This window comes from Lycorma delicatula, chromosome 3 (assembly GCF_047948215.1).
Source record: "Lycorma delicatula isolate Av1 chromosome 3, ASM4794821v1, whole genome shotgun sequence".
Taxonomy (NCBI): Eukaryota; Metazoa; Arthropoda; class Insecta; order Hemiptera; family Fulgoridae; genus Lycorma; species Lycorma delicatula.
In genome coordinates, this window is record NC_134457.1 from 170,466,335 (window position 1) to 170,491,133 (window position 24,799).

Sequence of the window (24,799 nt, forward strand, 5' to 3'; positions counted from 1 at the left end):
CAGCTGATTTGGGAAGACGCGTTAACCACTAGACCAACCCGATGGGTGTCTTCTTCTTGGTCTCCAGAATGGCTTTAAAAATATAAGTGTTTCTTGTGTTTGTGGGATAGTCGGGCTATAGATAAACACCAAGTAGTCAAAGACTGGCCAAAAAGAAATCAGTTTATCCAAGGAAAGGAAAATGTTATCAATATTTATCTTGTCGAAGCAGATCGTATTATTTTACCACCTCTACACGTAAAACTAAGCCTGATGAAGAATTTTGTGAAAATATTAGATAAACATGGAGATAGCTTTAAATGTTTAGGTAATTAAATTTTTTTTTCATAATAAGTGAAGCCAAATTAAACGAGAGAATATTCAGTGGGCCACAAATAAGAAAATTTATTTGTGAAAATATATTTGACAGCAAACTGAATCCTAAAGAACTAGCAGCATGGAAGTCATTCAAAGATGCCATTACTGGTTTTCTTGGAAATAAAAGAAAACCGCTTATAAATGAACTTTTAGTGAACTACAAAAATTTAGGCTGCAGAATATTACTGAAAATTCATTTTTTACATTCTCATTTGGACTTTATCCCTTTAAACTCTGGTGACATCAGCGATGAACAAGAAGAAAAGTTTCACCGAGATATATTGCAGATGGAACAATGTTATCAAGGCAGATGGGATGAATTTGTGATGATGAATGACTACTGCTGGATTATAAAAAGAAAAGACTTCACTGAACACAAAAGGAAAATAAGAAAAAAGAAATTAAGATAAACATAAATGTCTACAAAATAAACGTAGGAATTTTTTAATTGTAATTACTATTATTTTTGTATTCTATTGTTTAAGAAGTTTTTCAATATTTTAAAGGGTCATAACTAAAAATCTGAGGGTGATGAAGAAAAACTGATTTCATTTTAAGATTCAGCATAAATACATTCTCACCTACTTCTTGCTTCACCTACTTTTATCTGTTCCAAATTATTTTTTTGTTGACTTTTGTAATTAGTTTTATTCAGTTATTATGTTTCTGTGTTATCCCCATTTTAAAAATCTTTACAAATTTTGATCTGCTGTTCATGATTCCCATTTTGGCCATATATAACTTAATTTTTTTTAAATTATTTGCAAATGCAATATTACAAAAAGAACTAGAGAAAAATTAATAAACGTATTAGTAAAAGTTAATCTGGCAAATTAAAAAAAATCATTTTGGTGAAGAAAAAAATATCATAAAAATTTTAATGAAAAGACACCTGTTGAAAAAAAGACCAAAGGTAAAGTGATAAATTTGGAAATCCAAGAATAAATTTTGGATAGAGTGCCTTAAATGTTTTTGGAAATGCCGTAAATGTTTTTGGATAGATGTGACTGAAATGTAATGCACACTGGAATGAAACAGAAGAACAAAATATCACACTAAAAGAACAGGTGCTGCCATCTTGTAGTTTCATTAACTAGTATTAATGATCCAAAACTCAACCCACTCCTCTCATTTTGTGACACTGTTGTAGTATCAAATCCTTGCTGTATCTTCTAACCATACAAAATGCCATACTAATCCTTTATTTTTAATTTAAATATGCACTTGCTGAAATAAACAGAATGTTACCAACTTCAGTATATTATTGTTTTATGTGGAAAAGTTGTATGTACAAGTTATGCTTACTCCTTTCTCATTTAAGTTATACATGATAATAGTATATAATAACCAACTGGCTCTTGGTCTGATCTCTATGATTACATGCAACAAAAGAAAAATAAATAATATAAAAGTTTAATATTTTATTGTAAAATGTTATTTATTTCACTGGCTAGAGTAATGAATCTAGATATTCAATATTAACATCAATAGACAATATTAACATTCTGAATAAATTGCAAAATATTTCATCATATCAGATATTGTGGACGATTTTAAAAAAAATTATGAATTAATCAATTAAGAAGTGGAATTACAAACTTTCTAATGTCTGAATTTAATTATAACACTCTATCATTAAATAAAAACAATGACATGTATATCAAATAATGAATACTGAAAAACTATTTAAAAAATTAAAGGTGGTGTACATGTTGTTTCTTACGTAACAGTAGTTAATTACTGATAACAGATTTTTATTTATTGGTTGGTTGTAAAGGTATTTTTAAAAAAATTAATTTTTAACATGAAAGTAAATAAAATAACAAAATGGCATTTAAAAAGTAAATTAAAATGATACAATCTTTTTTTATGGGATGATCAAATTAAAGTATTTTTTACTATTTCATTGTTTTTTGTATTCATTTTTACAAATGAATACAATTTACATTCACTGTTGCATACTATTTAAATTTCTAAAATTCCCGGTAGTTCTTAATTTTTACTTTCTCGTAAACATTCCTTGTGTTTTCTTTTTGTTATTTCATTCCAAATATTCCCCTAAGTTAAAGTGAATTTAAATAATGTATATATTGTCTATATTATGTAATTTTATATAACTTTCTGAAAGGTTTGGCAAGTGTTTGCATAAACTTAACCTAATTTAAAGTGTGAATCAATGTCTTTTAGTAAAAACATTTAAGAGTAATAATCATGTAAAAATTACAGAAAATGAGCTTATAAAGACTGACTTGTAACAAGCTTAAATTTATTTACTTTCAGAGGAGGAATTCTTTAAAAATCTAAAGAAGATGAATGAAAAAGTGATGAACCTTGGATCAATTATACCAACTCTATTTTAAGTGTTAAATCTCATGGCCGATGTAGATGAAGCTTAAAATCAACTTGGTTGTGAAAGCACCAAACAGCATTGTTCATCATTACCAAGTTCTTTGACAGTATGCGACTGCCCATCAAGTCCTAATTACATTTCTTTAAGTGATATGTATAATAATTTATCTATCATAAATTAAATTATGATAGATGTTGTAAAGAGGAACCAGATTCAAATCCTATCCCTGTACTGTAATGATGAAGGAATGAATACATTTTTTTTTAATGAAAATTTAAAAACATATATATCCAACACTGTTTATAAAAAGAGAACACATTTATTATACTGATGGTTTATTTTTACTCTTCTTATGTTCTTCAACCAAATAAGATAAATGTCTACAATGATAATTAATTTAAGTAATAAATAAAAATTAAATTTTTGTAAATAAATGAAAAAAAATCATAATGAGAGTTAATTTATTAACTCTCATTATGTTATGTCTCTTTTTACATATTTCAAGTGATAACAGTATCACGTGAACTTCTAGTTCAATGTAAAATTATCTTGATAAAAATTCAATAATGCAACTATTATAAACTCAAGTTTGTCTTCATTGTGCTTTATTTATTATCCTGTTTCCTTTTTAACTGATGAAAACTGCATTTGACTTGAGATCACATTCTACTCTAGGATGAATATAACAGGTGATTCAAGAAGGACTTTACAATTTTAAAAGCATACAACAATAGATAGTCATCTGATTCAGATAATTCGAAGACATTAACTCATTGTGTGTCACATGAAACTGGCAATCTACTAACGACTGTTTGGCACATATGTAAATAATTGTACTTAATGCCCAACTTGCTGGCTACCGTATGAAATGAAGACTTCAGGAGGGATGTATGTCATGTTACAAATGGAAACGATATTGAACCAAACTAAATGTTGGGCGACAAAGTTAATGTGTTTTTCTATGTAATGAGACATCAACCAAATCTGCAAGTTACCTTAATAAATTTTTATATGCTTTTAAACTTTTGAAGTAGTTTCTGAATCGTGCAGTATATATTTCAATGCTGGTGTTCCCAATTTTCATCATTTGTTAGGATTAACTTCGAAGTACTGTCTCTGGTTCACCAGAGTAGAAATCACATTCTTCATGAAATAATTGCATACCAAGTTAAATAATGATCCTGCTGTGTTTTCAAGGTGTAGCATCTATGTGTATAACTTGTTAATAAAAAAAGAGCAGCAAAAACTTAAGAGAAAATTCATATTTATAAAAAAGAACTGATAACATATAGTGAACAATAGAGCAAAAACATAAAGATTACATGTACACTGACTGATCTTGAGGATATATTTAGCAAGAAATGCTGCAGTGTTGCTATGTGACTGTTAATAAAAAAATATTGCAAAATCTCTCTAGTGTTCCAATTAATTTCAGCAGTACTGCACTACAGTATCTGACCCAGTATCCTAGCTATTATTCTAAATCTTTTTTACAATTAAGCTAAAGTTTACCAGTGGTTCCCAAACTGTGTGCCACAGCATCCCGGGGAGTCACAGCCTGTTCACAGGGGTGCCATGAAATATTGTAAAAGCCTCATGATTAATTGAACCAAGATATTTATAAGTAGTATTAATTTAATGTTAATAAAGCAAAAAAAATAATGGAGATACACAAGTTTTATTTATTTTTATCTCTTACTTACGAGTAGTCATACTTTTACTTAGGGTTGGGCGCCATGGAAAAATTTTAATTGAAAAAGGGGGCTGTGACTCGGAAAAGTTTGGCTATATACTGAACTTGAAAGGATAGCCTAATTTATACCTTATAGATATGAACACCATTTTTAGTTTGCTGAACAGCCTTTGTTGATTGTTTAATCAGTAGTTTTTGAAGTTAATCTTTAGTGACAAAATTAAAATACATAATTAAAGATCATTCACCTTTCAAGGTGTAATTTGAAACTGGATCAATTGTTAAGACTTTACAGATACTGTTTTATGAAATTTCTACATTGAGGAATATTACATACTAGATATTGCAATGGAGAATGTTTTACATTAAATAAGAAACAGTTTTTTTTTTAATTATGGAATCAAAGAGAAAAAGAGAACCAAAGAGTAAAATGAAATGAGGTTTTTAAACTTAATATTAAGTAAAATAATATAATAAGAAATATTTATGTATTTATATAAATTGTTTATTAATTTTATGGTTCAATTATAAATAATATACAGGTGATCAATAAAGGTATCGGCACTATGATTTGTATATAAATAAAAAACCTAAAATTTCTGTGATCATTTATTTATGAAAAAGTAATGTATAGACAATGGAATTTTATGAGCCGAAAACAATATTCCGTTGCATTGTATGCACTCTTCAAATCGAGATATGGCACCACATTGTTAAAACCAAGTTTCTAAATTGAAGTCTTGAAACTGTTGTAGAGATGGTGCAAGAAAATCATGCAACATTTCACCACATCGTTGGGTATTAATGGTAAGTGCTCGTTTATTTTGATCCTCAAAAAAATTACGATCTGATGATGCCATTAGAAGACGTAGCAGCCCATATGATAACCTTGGGGCTGTGCAGTAGAAGAACCACTGCAGAATAAGTAGCTTCAAACATCAGGGGTAGATAATAAGCTAATGTCTTGCAACTGGTAATGCGCATGATAATGATGGCGTGCTGTCATGATAGAAATATTGTTTTGGTAAAATTTCTGAATACAAAAAGCGTGTTGCTCTCCAGTAAATGGCTCCATTGCAACTAAAATTCCTTGTAGTGCTTTACAATTTGACCCCCACCACAACTGCTGTATTTCGCAGTAAATAATCAAAGAAAGTGCCGATACCCTTTTTGGTCACCTGTTACATTATCTTCATTTCTAGGAAGAGGAAAGAAATTTTTTTTTGAAAATAACTAATTTCTATACAACTTAATTCTCCAGTTTAGATATAAATAATGACTTAAGATAAGCTAACCACTACTATTATAAAACTTTATTACATAAAAATTGGAACTTACAAAAACTTATTACATAGTTCAAATGAATTAAACCTTAGTCAAACCATATATGTTTTACATGCATTTCTTCTGCTTTCTTTAACAACTTATCCCTACCTTTCTTTATTAAGCGACCTTTACTTAGCTTCTCTTCTCTTTCTTGAACTATTTTATTCCAATATGACTTTTCTTCATTCCCTGCAACAAAAAAATTGAAAATTCTCTCATTTTTTTAAAAGCTTATTTTTATATAAGCTTATTTTCTATCTTATCTTATTCAGTGATTCATTGATCTTCATTCTTCTTATTCATTGATTTTAGTGGAGTACTGATTTTTACTCATTACTATATGCTAAATAGGTAAAACATAACCTCTTTCTTAGGTGAAAATATTCTAAGTTGATTGACGTGCATCAACAGGATTGTGATGTAGTAGACTTGGAATAAACACATCTTAAAAATTTTTCAACTAGTCAGGCGAGCAAATATTTTCTAAGTGCTAGCCAGAATAATAGGCATCCTCTGAAGCAATACCTAATAGTGGTGTTTGAGGTTTAAAAAAAAAATGGGTTAAAGACTGACGAAGTAATGCCGCCAATATGGAGGCCTGGCTTATTGGCAGAACAGCGGGAGAAGAGGCACCAGTCAGGAATAGATTCCATGTGGCTTATGTTGATGCTAGAAATGGTACAAGGTATTTGCTAAAATAAGAGTAAATAGCGGGGGAAGCCTGGGTCTGCTTCAGTTACAGATCTATGGGCAGAGCACTGCTACATATGCACAGCAGATACTTAAATGCAATGGCAGAAAGAATGGGTGCAGGTACCATGTAATTGTGCCCATGGGCAAACTGCCAACTTCATGGAAGAATGCAGAAGCTACACACATAACTGAAACATTGATTGTGAAATCCACCGACGTCGTATGCAAATTTATTAAAATTATTAAAACGGAAGTAAAGGTACCTACGTCAGCAGAGATATTCTCCTCTCCTCCCATAGGGTGAGGAGAATATGGAAATTTAAGTTAAGGAGGACAGGGGTGCTGCCAGAGTTTTTAAACAAATATCAACTGTGTTGAAGGAAGGTAGTGTCCAAACAAAGACTAAGTTAGCGGTTCTTCGAATTTGTGGCACAGCAAAGAGCTGCAAAAAAGAACAGGGCAAATCCATGTTTCAATTGTGGAGAGGAGGACTGTCGGGCCACAAAATGTAGGAAAGCATAAAGATGTATGACATGTAAAGAGATGGACACCACACACGTAGTACCACATGTCCTACAAGTATTAACAAGAAGAGCGAAATGAACCAAGAGAGGACCGGGTTGTTTACAGTCACCCAATGAAAGTGCTGCAAATAAATTAAAATTTTTAATTTTTGTTCGCTGTTCACAACTCGAGTGGATTATATCAAAGGATGGGGGTAGCAGTCATTTGGCCATGTACCCCTTGACCTGTGCGGGACGTAATGAGGAAAACTGGATTTGTCAAGGCGATGGTCAGAGGTATATATTTCTACAGTTGTTACTTATCCCCTAATATGAGTGTGTAAAGATTTAGGGAGAAGCCAGATATGCTCACAAGAGATACTGCAACCCAACGGCCAGCATTAATTGCCAGGGATTTTAACACTTGGTTGTGCAGGACCGGGGCGTGCAAGGCAGATTGTTAGCCAAGGCAGTCTCACTTCTGGATTTAGACTGTCTTAATATGGGGGTGCTCTCACGTTTAGGAGGGATCACTGATGTCAATTTTGCTACGCAGCTTTGCTGGCCCAGATTCAAGATTGACGGATGCGTGAGGACTATACTGGGAGTGATCATCACGCTATACTTATAAATATCACAAAAGGAGAACCTCTAGCGGCCAGAAGGCCAGTGCTCCATGGCTGGAGCACTAAGGAAATGTACCCAGGGAAATTTGCGGAGGTACTTGACTTCCGAGATGTTCATGTGACCACCATGGGGCTAAATGTTTGGCAGACTGTCTGGAAAGGGCTTGTGATACCATCTTCCCTGCAGGTTTTGCTGGGAAGGCCGCCTACTGGTCTATTGGTGAACAGATGAAATTGCACTGAAATGCAGGAGATGCAAATATGAGCTTGCCGACTTACTTGTACCTCAAAAATGTCATGTTGGTGGAAACTCACAACAGAGATAAACTCGGATTCATGGGGAAAGCCATTTAGAATAGTTATTGTCTCCAGATAAGGCACCCGACACTGATCTCCAACCAAATTTGGTAGTTAAGGTGGCTGCTGCGGTGGACCCTAGAGCTTTTTTTTGAGGGGGTCTACAACAACTGCCTAACCGAGGGTGTCTTTTCTCAGAGAAGGAGGTGACAGCATCTAGTTTTGGTTCCCAAGCCAGGGAGGGATCCAGTGTTGCAATCGTCCTACAGGCCTCTTGTGATGATAGATTCAACGGCGAAAATACTTTAAAGGATGTTGCAGCAGAGGCTGAATAGAGCTATTGACAAGGCGGTGAAATCTCAGTCAAGCAATATGGATTCCGTAGGGGAAGCTTTGAATCGGGTGGTTGATGTCTTTGGTGTGGCTAGGAGAATCACTTGTGAATGGAAAGTGTGTGCTCTAGTGACTTTAGATGTAAGAAATGCGTTCAATTACATTACACATGAGGCTATCAGGTCTACATTTACGGGCTTTAGGGTCCCCCAATACCTGAGGCAGATGATGCTATCTTATCTTAGAGGAAGACTGTTGTACAAGGTGGTGTACAAGGATGGTGTGGTAGAGTGCTGTGTAGATAGAGGGTTCCACAAGGATCGGTCCTTGGACCAATCCTTTGGAACTTTGTATGTGGCGGGGTGTTTCAAACTCCTTTGCCAGCAGGTGTCACCCTCGTGAGCTATGCAGATGACTTGGCTCTGGTGGTTGAGTCAAATACAAGGAGGGAAGCTACGGACAAGAGTAGAGACTCATATGCAGCTATCAGTGCCTGGATGTCTGGAGTTGGTTTATCAATGGCTATGGAAAGGACAGAGATTGTTTTAATCACAAACAGGAAAAGAAGCCCGACATTGAAACTGACACTTGAGAACTGGAGATAGATTTGATGGTAGTGATAAGATACCTAGGAATATGGGTGGAAGCTAGGTTGCATTTCAGAGCGCATGCATTGGAGGCCTCTGAGAAGGCAGAAAAAGTCATAAAGTTGATTGCCAGTTTACTATTTAATTGTGGGGGGCCCAGGCAGCAGCAAAGGAGGCTGCTGTCTAGTGTGGTTTATTCCACACAGTGCCTTTATGGCACTGAGATCTGTGATGGGGTGACTAGATATGCTAAATATAAGGGTGCACTTGAGTCACTGCATAGGAGGACCTGCCTCTGCATCACAGCTGCATACCATACTGTTTCCTGTGATGCGGTGGAGGTTATGGCAGGGATGCTATCCATAAACCTGGTGATCATTCATTGGAGGAGGTTGAGAGAGCAGGGGGCATTACCACCTACAGAAAAAAGGAGAGTATCAAATGAAATTATGGAAGAACTGAAGGGAGTATGGCAGATGCCATGGGATGCGAATGGTAAGAGTAGATGGACCCACCAACTTATTGGTGACCTGAGGAATTGGTGCATGAGGCCCCACAATTTGTTGGATTAGTAGTTTGCACAGTTTCTGACAAGCCATGGTGGTTTCAGAGAGTACATGTTCAGGTTCGGGCTAAATCATACTACTAACTGTCCAGTGTGTGAAGTAGATGAGATGACATTCCATGTGTTTTTTAGGTGTCCTTGCTTTGATGAAGCAAGGAGAAATACCCTAGATTCCATAGGCCGTAGGGAAATGTTTCTTCCTGAGGACCTGCAGCAAATTATGTTGGAAAGTGAGGAGAACTTGGTGACTATAGCCAGGTTTGCAAGAAGCATAATGGAAGATCTGTGCACCTGGGAGGTGTCCCACTTGAGTATGAGGCGTCAGAGGGTACGAGGGCGAACAGGCCCCTAACGGAGCACCTAGGGGGTTCCCTGTGCATGTGGGGATTGCTTGAGTGTGATGAGGCTGGGGGCACCCCGCCCATGTACTCAATGGTAGCCTTAGGTAAATAGTGTGTATGATTTATGAGCTTGAAGTGCCTGATGTGTGTGTGTGACAATTGAGCGGATGTGATGTGCAGTATTGTACATGATGAGATTTGTGTGATCTACTGATGAGTTCCTGTTTTCTGTGCATGACTGGTAATGACTGTGTGAGAGAGAATTACCTGAAATTGAAATGTTTCATTAAAAATACCAGGAGGGGGTAGCCAGGGAGTTTAGTCGGTAGTGTGCAAGTATATATACCTAATAACACCTTGAGGAACCTGTTAGCAAGCTCGACACTGCCTAGGCGCCCATAAATGGAGCTCCTTCACTTTAAAAAAAAAAAAAAATGCTGATACTAGATTACACTAACTTCATGTTGGCATAATTACAATGAAAAAAAATTAATATGCAGGGATCAAACTAAAAACCAGTCTCTAAAGACCAGAATAGCCTATATCTTTATTAATTTTTTTTTATAAGGGCAAGTTTTACAATGAATGGTTATGATAATTGAAGTGTGATTATACCGATACATGAAATAAAAGTTTTTTAATGTTTCTCTAAATCTGATATCTTTTGCTGCATTATTTTTTTGCATAGACTACTCATCTGTAAGTAGAATCTTTCTACTTACAGTCGGAAATGCTCACCACTTACTGCCCGAAAGTTTGGTGGAAAGAAATCCAGATATGAATGCAGGAAATTTACTTTTGGTGACATATCTCTTAGATCTATATAAATTTTTTAGTTTATCTACACTATCCTGGTAATTTTGTGATTTATACACATCCAGAAAAGTTTTGCAAGTGCTTTTAAATGCTGTCCAAGCAGTGAGCTCTACACTAGTCAACAAAGAGTTAAACGTTTCATCTATGCAATTACCTTTTTGTGAGCCAAGAAAAATAAATCCCTTCTTTAATTTTTGCTTCACTTTTGGGAATTTCTGTCTTATGCACAAGAATTCTTGACTTCATTTTCATAGCTTTTACAAAATTGTTATTAATCCCAGTTTGATAAGAAGGGATGGTAAGAATATTTTTTCTGGTTTACCCATAAATATTTATTTATTTTTTCACCAGGAGTCAAGTTCTCTTGTTTCTTTCACTGTTTTATTACATAATGCTGACTGTTAACTTGGCTGTCCGGAATCATCAAAAAAGTAGGCTAAGAAAGCCAATAAGCTTTGTGTTTTCTTGAATTTTTACAGACATGATGAATCTTGTTCACGTATACTTCAATAAAAAGGTATGATCATGATATGTGATGTTTGTGTTGACTTATTAAATTATTGTTTCATGAATAACCACTGATTAATAGAGTTAGAAATATATATAGAAGATGTAAATATAAAAATAATATAAAGCAAAAAAAACGTACGAGTTAGTTGTGTATTATATAATAGAAACAATTTTCGGAATTAAAATTTTGGAATTTTTCACAAACATAGGTGATAAAAAAATTGTAACTTCAGATTTGTTTTCAGCATTAAATAACAGATTGGTTTCATGTATCACATTTTAAGGACAAAAACTGTATTTATCAGTGTTATTTATGTCAATGATATAAAAGTATAATTGTTAAATAAAAAATAAATCAGGTACTGGTAAAGCTTCATTCCTTATATCCATATAACCCGACAATAGTCAGAGTTACATTTTCTAAAATAGTTCCATCAACTGCTATTAATAAATAATGGATATAAATTTCCCTTTGTATCATTAACTGCCTGGTCTAGCATTTAAAAATAGCTAATAAAGACAACTGAGCAGGTGTGCTTTTTATTGGCACCATAAGTTATCAGTTAAAGAGTAATAAAAATAAATTAAAAATAATATTTAATAAAAATTAAAATTGTGATTCATAAACATTTTTCAATACCTTCAATAACAAAGGCATTGGCCCAATGTCCAGACTCTACACACTTTTCAGCTGCTGATGAAGTAGGGAATCTAAGGTAGGCTGTTATTGAACCTTCTTTAACATCAATGTATTTGATTTCTGGAAAGAGTTTTGCTTCATTCTGGAAAAAAAAATATTTTGTTTTAATTGTAGATCAATTACACTTCAATAAATATTCCACTAAGTTATAATATATAATTAGTGGTTTGAGAGTTTGTCATCCCAGGGTTAGCTGCCCCAGTTCCATAATGGTTATAACATGCAATATGTTTAGCTGAATAAAGAAGGCAGTAGAAAATTCCTTAATTTCCCTGGTATGCATGGGATGAAGAGATTTTTGTTCCTTGGTAAATTATTTTTCAGAGAAACTTTTATCCAACCAGTTATAAGGTTACCTAAAACTGTTAAAAAAATGACACTAATGGATAAGATGGATGATAAAGTTCTCTAACACTATCTCTGATGAATTTCTAACATCATCATATATACAATAAAACATGTTCCAGGGAAACAACATTTAAAAAATAACTAACAGGTAATTAGATGAATATGATGCTATAAAAACTACAGTTTACTAAACTAAAAATTATTTGGAATCCAAATAGCCACTCTGTTCATGATAAATGAAAACAGTTCCTTTCCATGCATAAATTATCTGTCATAAATGGTAAGAGCTAAAATTTTATTGACTTTTAGATTTATTATTTCTTTTTTTTTTAGAATGATTTACACTGAACTAATACTTCCTTGTATGAAGTAAAGGAAGGATTGTGAAAAAATAATCCGAAAAATTTTGGTTTTCAGATTTCAATGGAAATATCCATTTTGAACATCACAGAATCCATTTTAACTAGTTTCAGTGTGCCTGTATATACGCACATATCTACATATCTCGCATAACTCAAAAAAACTAGCCGTAGGATGTTGAAATTTTGGATTTAGGACTGCTGTAAAATCAAGTTATGTACCTCCCCTTTTGATTGCAATCAACTGAACCAAAAGTATCCAAAAAAAGCCCAAAATCCAAATTTTTTGAATTTTGGACTTTTTTCTTAACTGCAGTAATAAGCCCTTATTGAGAGCTTTTCAATGATATATCATAAATAGTACTTATTTTCACTGGTTCCAGAGTTGCAGCCAAATGAAATTTTAATTAATGAAATATTTGGATCTTAGAAGGGGAAGGCACATCAGTTCGAATCAGACTTCATCTCCTACTTCTTGTTAACTTTTCTTTTAGTTTATGTTTGTAACTTTTTTTTTTAATTTAAATATATTGATTTATTAGTAATTATTAACCCGTGATTATAAAAAGTTTTTACAATAAATAATAATTATTCAATAATAAAAAAAAATATATATGAATAAAAAATCTGAAGTTATTAGTGAAACATAATTTTATGTACTTTTAAAAACGTGTATATGTAATTTAATAGGCATTATTACATATGTGTAGATTTGGTGAAACATCTGATTATTTAATATTAATTGAAAATTATAATTTAGAATTGTAGTATTTTTGGATTTTCTAGTTTAATTTCTGTTTAATTTTATTTAATTATTCTGGAATTTCTGTTTAATTTTATCTACATTAAAGTTTACAGAGTGACTGAAAATTAGATCCTCACAAGAACAACATATACACTGAGTAATGCAATCTTTATGACCTTTAATAAATTGCAAAAAATTTGTATCTTTTAATTCATTACTACTCTGATATTCTCAAACAATATTCTTCATAAGTCGAAGTTGATCATCATTTTGCTTATTTGTTTTTTGTTACCAATCACTTAATCGCTCTTTGGTTTGATATAATTCTTCTGATCTTAATTTGTGAACAAATTTCAGCAATTTCTAATTTCTAATTTCAGCAATTAAAGAACAGGAGGATCATGTCACACTTTCAAATGAAATAAGTCATATGGTGTCCACATCAGATTTTTTTTCTCAGATGTTCATAATTCCATATCAGATATAACTTTTATGTTACTGTTTAGTATGAAAAAACAGTAATATGTTAATTGTTAAATGAGAAAATGATAAAAATCCTTTATAAAAAGTTTCGTTTATAATCTAAATCTACAGCCATTTAAAGTCTTAAATAATTCAGTAGATAATGAGGAGAAAATATAATAAATTTTAACAATACAATTATCCAAGACATAAAAATGGGGTTCAGTTCTTTCTTTTATACTGGTAAATATTTTAATTTATATAAATCAATTTTTAGTAAATTAAAAATTCTGTAATTTCCCAGTATAATACTTTTAATTTAAAAAAAAAAATATTAACTTGTTTTTATTTTTAATAAATTACCTTATAATCAATAAGATCTTCGGATCAACTTATTTACTTTACACTTAAATTTAAAATTAAATTTACATTTACTTTCAGATTAATTTAAAAGATTACTTTATTGATGAATTTTTTTAAAACTACACTAATTAAATTAACCTGAATTTTTTTTTAGTAACTCAATGTGTATTTAAATTTAACAAGCAATACCTTTAGTATAATTTTTATTTTATTTATCTTCATATAATCATTAATTCAAAATTATTTAAATAGTTAAATTACTATTTTTATACAGACTGTTTATAAAACATTGCAAGAATTCAGGGAAAGGTTCCCCACCTCAAAATAAAGAAAAAACTTTATATGGACATATTTACAGAAATGCTGTTAGTTCACAGACTATCAAAAATTTTGCATTTTTAATAAAAACATTTATTTCTCAGGAATGGTTAATCAAACAAGCAGAAATTTTATATTGGTAGGGTACCTGGAGGTTTGCTTGTATAAAAATAAAGAACCTGATTTCTCAATTCATTTCAAAATGGCTGTCATGTAAACTTTAATTACTATCTTAGCAACTGCTGGTTTATTTAAATGTTATGTTATTACAAAAACAGTTAAAAATTTAATGACAAAGAAAATGAGACCTTATTTATTCCAATCTTTTCATAAATAAAAAAAGTTATGGAAAAAATTCTTGATGTATCTCTAAATTAAAAAAAATAGTTTTCATTTCCTCCCAAGTTTAATTTTTATTAATGTTATAATGTAATAAATTACATGATTATGTTATCATGTTATAATAATTTAATAACACTGAAAGTATTACAATAAAAATACCATATTATTGAAATCATGAAAATATTATATTAATAAACAATATTGAAAAATAATTTGAAATTATATTATCAATTAAAAAATTACAAAGCTGCCATTTTAAAATGGATTGAGTGATCAGGTTAATCATTTTTATATAAATAAACCTCTAGGTATCTTACGAGTATACAAATTTTCAGTTCAAAATGATTAACCATTCCTGAGAAATAAATTTTAATGTTAATACAAAATGGCGAGTAACCGGTAAACTAAGTGTTTCTGGATATATGTTTATATAAAGTTTGTTCTTCATTTTGATGTCGAGGAAATATCAAAATAAACCACAACCCTGAATTCTAAATGGTTTTTATAAACACCTATATATTAATGGCTTATAATCACTTATTATATTTATTAATTATTTAGTAATGCTGCTTTGATCAAGGTTTTCACAGTTTCCCTTGATCCTTCCATTCAAATGATGGAGGAGCTGAATTAGTGATTTCTTATGGTTTTTAACTTGAAAAATCAAATGAAATAGATCCCAGAACCATATCTGCATATCAATAGTTTTTGAGAAATCTGCAGTTTAAAGCAATAAATTAGGGTAAAAAACCCAGTTTTTTGTTTGATGTATAATAAATTTGTTAAATGGGTAATAAACACATAAACATTTTAAATAACATTAGTAGGGATCCCATTCTGAAGAAAATTGTGTAAGAAGTTGAATAATACAAAGAAATGTTAGAAAATTTCCAATTCTATCTATAAACAGTACACTAGATCAAAGTGCATTATACATACCAGTTTCTAATAAATATTCAAAAATGGCCTGCCATTTTCAACACATTTCTTGGCACGCTCCTGTACTGCTTTTTTTTGTTGCTCTTTGTAATCCTTAAGTTGCTCAGCCATATCTATAATGCGGACAATTAATTCCTTAGGAGGATGTATTTTGGTTTTGTACACAATATTTTTCATCCATCCCCAGACGCACAATCTAAACATGTTAGATCAGGTGACCTTGGGGGCCAGGAATATGGACCTCCACAACCGATTTGTTTTTTAAAAAAATAATGATTTGAGTGAGTGGAAGTAGCACAAGAAAAGTGGGGAGGCACACCATTGTGCTATAAATATACTTTGTGTCTCAGCACTAGAGGAACATCTTCAAGCATCTGTGACAATTCTTCTTGAAGAAAGTGCAAGTAGACTTCAGTATTTTAGCGGCCCAGGTAATATAAACAGTCCAAACAGCTAATAGTGAAGAAGGTCGCACAGTATATAGATGCTAAATCAGTGTTGAAAATTGCTTTCCACTGTTTCATGAAGATTTACTTCTGCCCATGTAAGCTCATTGTGTAAGTTGTTGACAGCATTTCAAGTGAAATTTGCTAGAAACAAAACATGCTTGTAGAGGTGTTGATTTCTAATCTACCAGTTTCAGAACTCCAAGTGAAGGAGACCATCTCTTGTGTGTCATACAGTAACTGTATGTTGAACTAGCTGCTTATAAGGATAAAACTATTTTAGTTTAAGAGTCCTCCAAACCATAGAATGCAAAACTCCAATCCACTTATTGATCGTATTGATGCTTGGACTCCACTGAATTGCATGGATAATAATTTCATCAATAACAGCGTCATGTTGGACAGATCGTTTATAGTTGGTACGAACACTAGGTAGTAAACCTATTTCCTGAAGATTGCAAAAAATCACACTAATTGTTCTGGGATCTGGAATCCAGCAATTCAGAAACCATATCAGTATATTCCTCTTTTGTAAATAAGTACAGCATTACTTCAATGGCATACCGATCACATTCAAACTAAAATTCACAGAAAACCTTCACTAACAACATTATCCTATATACTTAATGTACCTTACAGAGTGATTTAAACACTAATACAGCAATGTGTATTGTTGATCAGCTGTTGTTATTTTATTGCTAACATTGAAATAATAATTTTCAAAATAATTCATTGTATTTCTCTAATTAAAAAAAAAAATATTATCTAAGTAACTTTTATTTATTTATTTTTATTTCACAACTGTGTAATTACCAGTATTTTTTTTTAATTTTTAACAGACAATTTTGTTTTTACAATTTTTCACATCATCAAAAAAAGAATTTGTTTTTTGTTTACATCAAATAAGTACTTTTCTGGTAAATGTAGTAATATACTGTTTCCAAATTAAATTTGAATTTTTCTAAATTTTCTTGGTTTTATTCAACTTCTCTTGCACTATTTCGTACAGAATTAAATTCTCTAAAGGTTTTGTTTAAAATTTTACGAGTTTATTATTCATTTAAAATAGTTATTGTACGATAAGTATAAAAATCGGGGTTTTTCTCGCCTTATTTTATTGGTTTTCATTCCAGATTTCTCAAAATTACTGTTTGCACAGTTCTGGGACCCATTTCATTCGATTATCAGGTCAAAATCTAAAAAACATTACTAACTCTGCCCCTTAATTAACATCCTAAAAATCATTTCGATCTCATTTCACCAGATAGCTGATATCAGAGTGGAATCTAACTACCTGTAACTAGTAAATGAAGCATTTCAGGACAGTCTTGGGAGAACTTTGTGATACATTCTGTACATGTGTAAGCATTATAACTACAAAGACAAAAGCTAAGAAATTGTAAAAAAAGTTTCTTTAATTTTATTTTAATTTAGATTCCTAGTTTTCAATTTCTTTTATTTCAATGTTTAAAAGTAGAAATCATCATCTACCCTGGCTATTACTATTGAAAATGACCAATGAATTTATAAGTAATTTAGAAGTCACCAGTAGCTGGAAAAAATTATTGCAATTTAACTAAAAAATTCTATTACTAGGTGTGTTGAAAGTAAATTTACAATGAAGATAAATCCTCCTTTAATAGTTAAAAAAGCAAAATTAATATTTAATTTAAACTTATTGTCAGACCACCGTAGAGTAATATTTGACATTGCCAAGTTTTTTTAATGTTATGTAACACTAAATACCATCAAGACACAAATTAATAAATAGTGATCTATATTAATTCAAATTTAAGCACATTTCAATGGACCATCGTATAATTTGCATTATATTAAAAAATATTTAATCTTATAATTAAAAATTATTTTACGACGGAAAAATTCTTTATATGTTGCTGTATTTATACAGTGTTATGTGAATAATAAATAACATAAAAACCCGCTAATTAAGATTTAAATTTAGTTCAATAGTATTGAGTTTCCAGCCAACATTTATACAACTAAATATAAGTCAATGATATAAAATGCACTTTTACATAATTTCCTAGTCAAATTTTATTATTACTTGAAAAATATAACAATTTCATTTATTTTCATTAAATAATAATTTCAATATTAAAATTTTGTAAATTTTATGTTAAATGAAGTAGCAAGTTACATGAAAGACTAACATTCAAAAATTTATTTTACTAATGCCAATAGAAATAAAAAAAAAGTGGATAATCACCTGAAAAGAAGATTTATTGACTAGAGGTTCAGGTAAAATGACTTTGACTATCTGGCCATGAGAAAGCTTCAATCGATTGGATATTTCAAACTGTGAATCAGTAGCATTTTTATCATCAAATGGATTCATCACTGTTTGATCAGTATTCTCCATGTTATTACTATCATCACATTTACCATTTTTGTAATTACTATATTTTTTGTACTTCAAATACTGTTTTAATTGTTTCATTTTTCTCCTTTGTTCATTTAAATATTTATTACGCAATGATTTCCACTCTGACCTGAAACATCATTTTATTACATTTTTTACATGAAAGTGATTAGAACTTGAGTAAAACCTAAAGAAAATTTTAATCGAATTTTTTTTGTGCATGATGTTAAATCACTTGAAAAATGTACTGAAGACAATCTTAGTTGAACATATATATAAAAACATAACATAAATAAAGTTAAAAAATCTTTAATGTACTATACTCTCTTGAGATCTTTAGATACTATCATGAACTATTTCATTTAATAACTAAAAAATATATTTTAGATATGAATTTCTATATACATGTTTCTATTATAATTATTGTGCATCTGTTGAAAATGTTATTTGTCTTGAATAGTGTTTGGTTTGATTCATTATTTCATTGTTTACATGTTACGTTACAGTAAGCAATAAACAGTTAAACCCTGGATTTGCTGCCAATTTTTCCTAAAATGCTAAATAATTTTTAAACAAAATGCAAGCCTGTATTAAAAAAATTTGCTATAAAATAAGTACAAAAGATAAGATAATCACTACAATATACAATTTTATTTGCAAAATTCTGAATGCATGCTAATGTAAAAATTAGAAGCATACCTTTATCGCGGTGATAATCTTGATAAATAGAATAAATTGAGATTTTTTTTGTTGATTGTTGTAAAATTTGTGCATTTTTCAGAGACCAGAAAGCACATTTTATTCCATTACATACAAAAATTTTATATAAATTCAAAAAACAAAATTTTATAACTTGGTATAATTAAAAAGAAATTTATATATAAACGTAATACATTATGTAGTATAATATGTACCATGTTAACTGTAGGACAAATTTTAGTCTAGTTCTGAAACAGAACGTTGTCTTTTCCTATCAAACTTCACTGGTCTTCATAAGTACTACAATTTGTGATAGCAAGCAGACTGTACCCCAGAATGGCCTGGTCAATTCTGGGCTTCTTGATTTTTTTTGCTTGAACAAATAATGCAGAGCTGTTTGAACAAACAACACACAGTAGTTTGTTTCTGGTAACAAACAGTTTGTTACCAAAGAGACATACCAATGGCTGAATAATCATTATCACTTGCATAATATATTTTAATCAAATAATTGCAAATGACACTAGAATAGATAATTCACTCATTTTCAATATCATTTTATAGAAAAAAGAGAAACTCACAGTAAAAAGAACGCAGAACAAACATATAGGTAAACTGCAAACAAAACAACCCACTAAGATCAGCTGTGTGCAATGCCATTGTGATTTTGCCCAATAACTCTAGTTTTTCCGGCTATAACTTTTACATAATTTTCTTTTATAAAACTGTAATTAATGGTTTTTATAAAGTGAAATGTCAGTTTTCTAATGTTTAACTTTAAAATATCTAATTTTTAATTTTAACATTAACATTTTTAGATATTAAGCAGCGATATTAATTAATTATAATTAACTCAGCGTCAAATAATGGGCAGGCAGGAGTAGGTTTCGTGATGAACAAGAAGATAGGGAGGAGAGTGGAGTATTTCAAGACGCATAGCGATAGAATCATTGTAATAAGGATAAAATCAAAACCTAAACCGACGATTGTTAACGTCTATATGCCTACAAGCGCCCATGATGATGATGAGGTAGAGTGTGTATACGAAGAGATTGATGAAGCAATTAAACACGTAAAAGGAGATGAAAATTTAATAATAGTTGGAGATTGGAATGCAAGCATTGGAAAAGGCAAGGAAGGAAATATAGTGGGTGAATACGGGCTGGGCAAAAGGAATGAAAGAGGGGACCGACTTATAGAGTTTTGCACGAAGTATAATTTAATAATTGCCAACACCCAATTTAAAAATCATAATAGAAGAATATACACTTGGAAAAAGCCAGGCGATACTGCAAGGTATCAGATAGATTATATCATGGTTAAGCAAAGATTTAGAAATCAACTCGTTGACTGCAAAACTTACCCTGGAACAGACATTGATAGCGACCATAATTTGGTGATAATGAAATGTAGATTGGGGTTTAAAAACCTGAAGAAAAGGTGTCAGATGAATTGGTGGAATTTAGAGAAGCTTGAGGAAGAGGAGGTAAAGAAGATTTTTGAGGAGGACATCGCAAGAGGTCTGAGTAAAAAAGATAAGGTAGAAAATGTAGAAGAAGAATGGGGAGAATGTTAAAAAGGAAATTATTAAATCAGCAGAAGCAAACTTAGGCGGAATAAAGAGAACCGGTAGAAAACCTTGGGTTTCAGACGATATATTGCAGCTGCTGATGGATGAACGTAGAAAATATAAGAATGCTAGTGATGAAGAAAGTAAAAGGAACTATCGGCAATTAAGAAATGCTATAAACAGCGCTATAAGAAGTGCAACATGGCGAAAGAAGAGTGGATTAAAGAAAAGTGTTCAGAAGTGGAAAGAGAAATGAACATTGGTAAAATAGACGGAGAATACAGGAAAGTTAAGGAAAATTTTGGGGTACATAAATTAAAATCTAATAATGTGTTAAACAAAAGTCGATAGATGGGTGGAATATATTGAAGAGTTATACGGAGGAAATGAATTAGAAAATGGTGTTATAGAGGAAAAAGAGGAAGTTGAGGAGGATGAAATGGGAGAAACAATACTGAGATCTGAATTTAAGAGAGCATCAAAAGATTTAAATGGCAGAAAGGCTCCTGGAATAGACGGAATACCTGTAGAATTACTGCGCAGTCCAGGTGAGGAAGCGATTGATAGATTATACAAACTGGTGTGTAATATTTATGAAAAAGGGGAATTTCCATCAGACTTCAAAAAAAGTGTTATAGTAATGATACCAAAGAAAGCAGGGGTAGATAAATGTGAAGAATACAGAACAATTAGTTTAACTAGTCATGCATCAAAAATCTTAACTAGAATTCTATACAGAAGAATTGAGAGGAGAGTGGAGGAAGTGTTAGGAGAAGACCAATTTGGTTTCAGGAAAAGTATAGGGACAAGGGAAGCAATTTTAGGCCTCAGATTAAAGAAAAACAAGCAAACATACTTGGCGTTTATAGACCTAGAAAAGGCATTCGATAACGTAGACTGGAATAAAATGTTCAACATTTTTAAAAATTAGGGTTCGAATACAGAGATAGAAGAACAATTGCTAACATGTACAGGAACCAAACAGCAACAGTAACAATTGAAGAACATAAGAAAGAAGCCGTAATAAGAAAGGGAGTCCGACACGGATGTTCCCTATCTCCGTTACTTATAATCTTTACATGGAACTAGCAGTTAATGATGTTAAAGAACAATTTAGATTCGGAGTAACAGTACAAGGTGAAAAGATAAAGATGCTACGATTTGCTGATGATATAGTAATTCTAGCCGAGAGTAAAAGGATTTAGAAGAAACAATGAACGGCATAGATTAAGTCCTACGCAAGAACTATCGCATGAAAATAAACAAGAACAAAACAAAAGTAATGAAATGTAGTAGAAATAACAAAGATGGACCACTGAATGTGAAAATAGGAGGAGAAAAGATTATGGAGGTAGAAGAATTTTGTTATTTGGGAAGTAGAATTACTAAAGATGGACGAAGCAGGAGCGATATAAAATGCCGAATAGCACAAGCTAAACGAGCCTTCAGTAAGAAATATAATTTGTTTACATCAAAAATTAATTTAAATGTCAGGAAAAGATTTTTGAAAGTGTATGTTTGGAGTGTCGCTTTATATGGAAGTGAAACTTGGACAATCGGAGTATCTGAGAAGAAAAGATTTGAAATGTGGTGCTATAGGAGAATGTTAAAAATCAGATGGGTGGATAAAGTGACAAATGAAGAGGTATTGCGGCAAATAGATGAAGAAAGAAGCCTTTGGAAAAATATAGTTAAAAGAAGAGACAGACTTATAGGCCACATACTAAGGCATCCTGGAATAGTCGCTTTAATATTGGAAGGACAGGTAGAAGAGAAAAATTGTGTAGGCAGGCCACGTTTGGAATATGTAAAACAAATTGTTAGGGATGTAGGATGTAGAAGGTATACTGAAATGAAAAGACTAGCACTAGATAGGGAATCTTGGAGAGCTGCATCAAACCAGTCAAATGACTGAAGACAAAAAAAAACAGCGATATAATACTGTGATGTAAGATTTTACACACTGCATCACAATTGTGACTCTAGCGGTTGATGATGACATAGCTAATGCATTAGCTATAAATAATAATAACAATAACGAATAATAATGATAGAAATGGTTAGCAGTTCCAGGGTTAATAAATATTTAATACAACCACCATTCAATAATTAAACACACTGACTGATTAAAAACTACAATTTAAATAAACATTACTGTTTAAAAATATTTTTTCATAGTAGAAAGATAGAAAATTAACAAATTTTATTATTGAAGAATTATAATGAAATTGGCTGGAAAGTAGTATCACACCTAGTCTATATCCCAGTTTTGTCACAATGTGATTTTCATCTCACTGGTAAAAAGAAAGTCTCTACAAGAGAAACATTTTTACAATAATGAACGTATAAAAATTCTGGTGTTAATTCTTTTGTACAAGAATAACAGGTTTGAAATGTTATTTAATTTTAAAACTTGTGCAATTAACAAAATGATTATATCAGTACTATCTTTAAATTCTCAGCGTGAGACAATATTTTATATTTTGTTTTCTACAAATTATAGCTAATGATATAATATTGTTAGCCATTATGTACATTAACAATGTGTTCATGCTAACGAGTTTATTTTTGCATTGTAGTGTTTTTTTAATGCATTACTGACAGCAAGGGAAAAATACTAATTACAAATATACACAAATACTGAAACATTACTAATATGTATTTTATGACTGCAGATGAATTTTAAAATATCTTTCTTGTTTGCGTAGCATAATGTGTTCAGAAACATAAATAATTAACAAGTTTAAGTTTATAAATGCGATCAATTGCAATTGGTCAAATACATTATAACACAACCAGCAAAAAATAGTATATTTTTTCTGTAATAATTATTTGGCATTAACTTGCCAGTATAGTCAGTGAATTTTATAATTTTGTTGATACTGAATATAAGATTACAGAAATTTCAGTGATTAAGAATAAAAATTTAATATTTAGAGCTACTTTTTTAGAATAACAAAAACATACTAAATTAATTCTAAAAACTCGTTAAAATCTAAATGAAAAACTTGTTATTGCATCCATTAAAAAAATCATTACTGCAGCAAGAAAAAACAAAGTTATGAGAGATTCACCTTGGAGTGTTAATTATTGAATGGCCCTTGTACTTTCTAGTTCTGATAGTAATATATTTTGTATTTTATCCAATAGGTAGTAATGACAAACCCTTCAAAAATCTTTCTAAAAAAAACAGTATATGGTCAAGGAAAGATATTGTTATTCAGAATTTACTGTTAAAATGACTCTGGATTCAGTATTGAAATATTTATATTGTATTGTTTTGTTTACTTTTAAAGGCCCCATAAAATGGAAATAAATAAATCCAATTAATTTTAAAGCAAAATTTATTTATGTTCAAAACACCTGTAATTAGATAACAATTATACTATATTATTTTTGTCTCAAAAGTTTAACAGCTACACTAGTTGAATTACATTTTTTGGATAAGTTTTAAGGCTAATAACATGATTTAAAACAAAAGAATAACTGAAGGTGGACTTATATTAATCCCCTATCAGTTTTCTGATCATTCATAATTACATTTCATTCGGAAGTTTTTCTTCAATATAGTGAAGAACAGAATGCACAAAAACAGTTCAATATATGACAGTTCCATGACTGACAGTATGACCTAACAAATGATGAATGAACTGTAAAACCTCCAAAAAAATTAAATATTAAGATGTTAGTGGGCATAATTTCTCTATTGAGTTAAAGCAGTGTAAATTGCTTCAAAACAGAAAGAGTAGATTAATTTGTAACACAACAGCATCTGTACCAGCCTTTCTCAAGGACATGTAGCTTGTAAAGCGCGCTTGAGACAACAGTCAGAATTGCTTTCTCTGAAATAATTGGTATTCATTATGCACAATACAGGTATTTCGTTTAGTGGACTGATGAAGGTACCACTTAAAAAAAAACGAATGGTAAAATAAATGAAACAATGGGTCTAATTAAATTAATATAATTATGAATAACTGTTTTTATGGATGGTTCTGTTAAACCTCAATATTATTTAAAAAATTCATAGTAATAAAAAGATGATAAGAAATGGTACTTTGAAATGCTAGGAATAATCTGGAATATGGTAAAATACAAAATTTCTGTTTTGTTACCTAAAGGTAACATGAA

At 31.0% G+C, this 24,799-nt stretch overlaps 1 protein-coding gene across 3 annotated transcripts in view; it reads right to left on the reverse strand.

Annotated features, from left to right (window-relative positions):
• Positions 1 to 5,698: 5,698 nt before the first annotated feature.
• Larp7 (La related protein 7) overlaps positions 5,699 to 24,799 on the reverse strand; it is a 53,275-nt gene continuing 34,174 nt past the window's right edge. For all 3 annotated transcript variants that reach the window (XM_075361008.1, XM_075361009.1, XM_075361010.1), the window contains exons 7-9: positions 18,247 to 18,529; positions 11,638 to 11,779; positions 5,699 to 5,915 (exon numbers count right to left, since the gene is read on the reverse strand). In XM_075361008.1, coding sequence (XP_075217123.1) covers positions 5,773 to 5,915; positions 11,638 to 11,779; positions 18,247 to 18,529 — 568 coding nt within the window. In that variant the 3' untranslated portion in view covers positions 5,699 to 5,772. The remainder of the gene's footprint in view (positions 5,916 to 11,637; positions 11,780 to 18,246; positions 18,530 to 24,799) is intronic.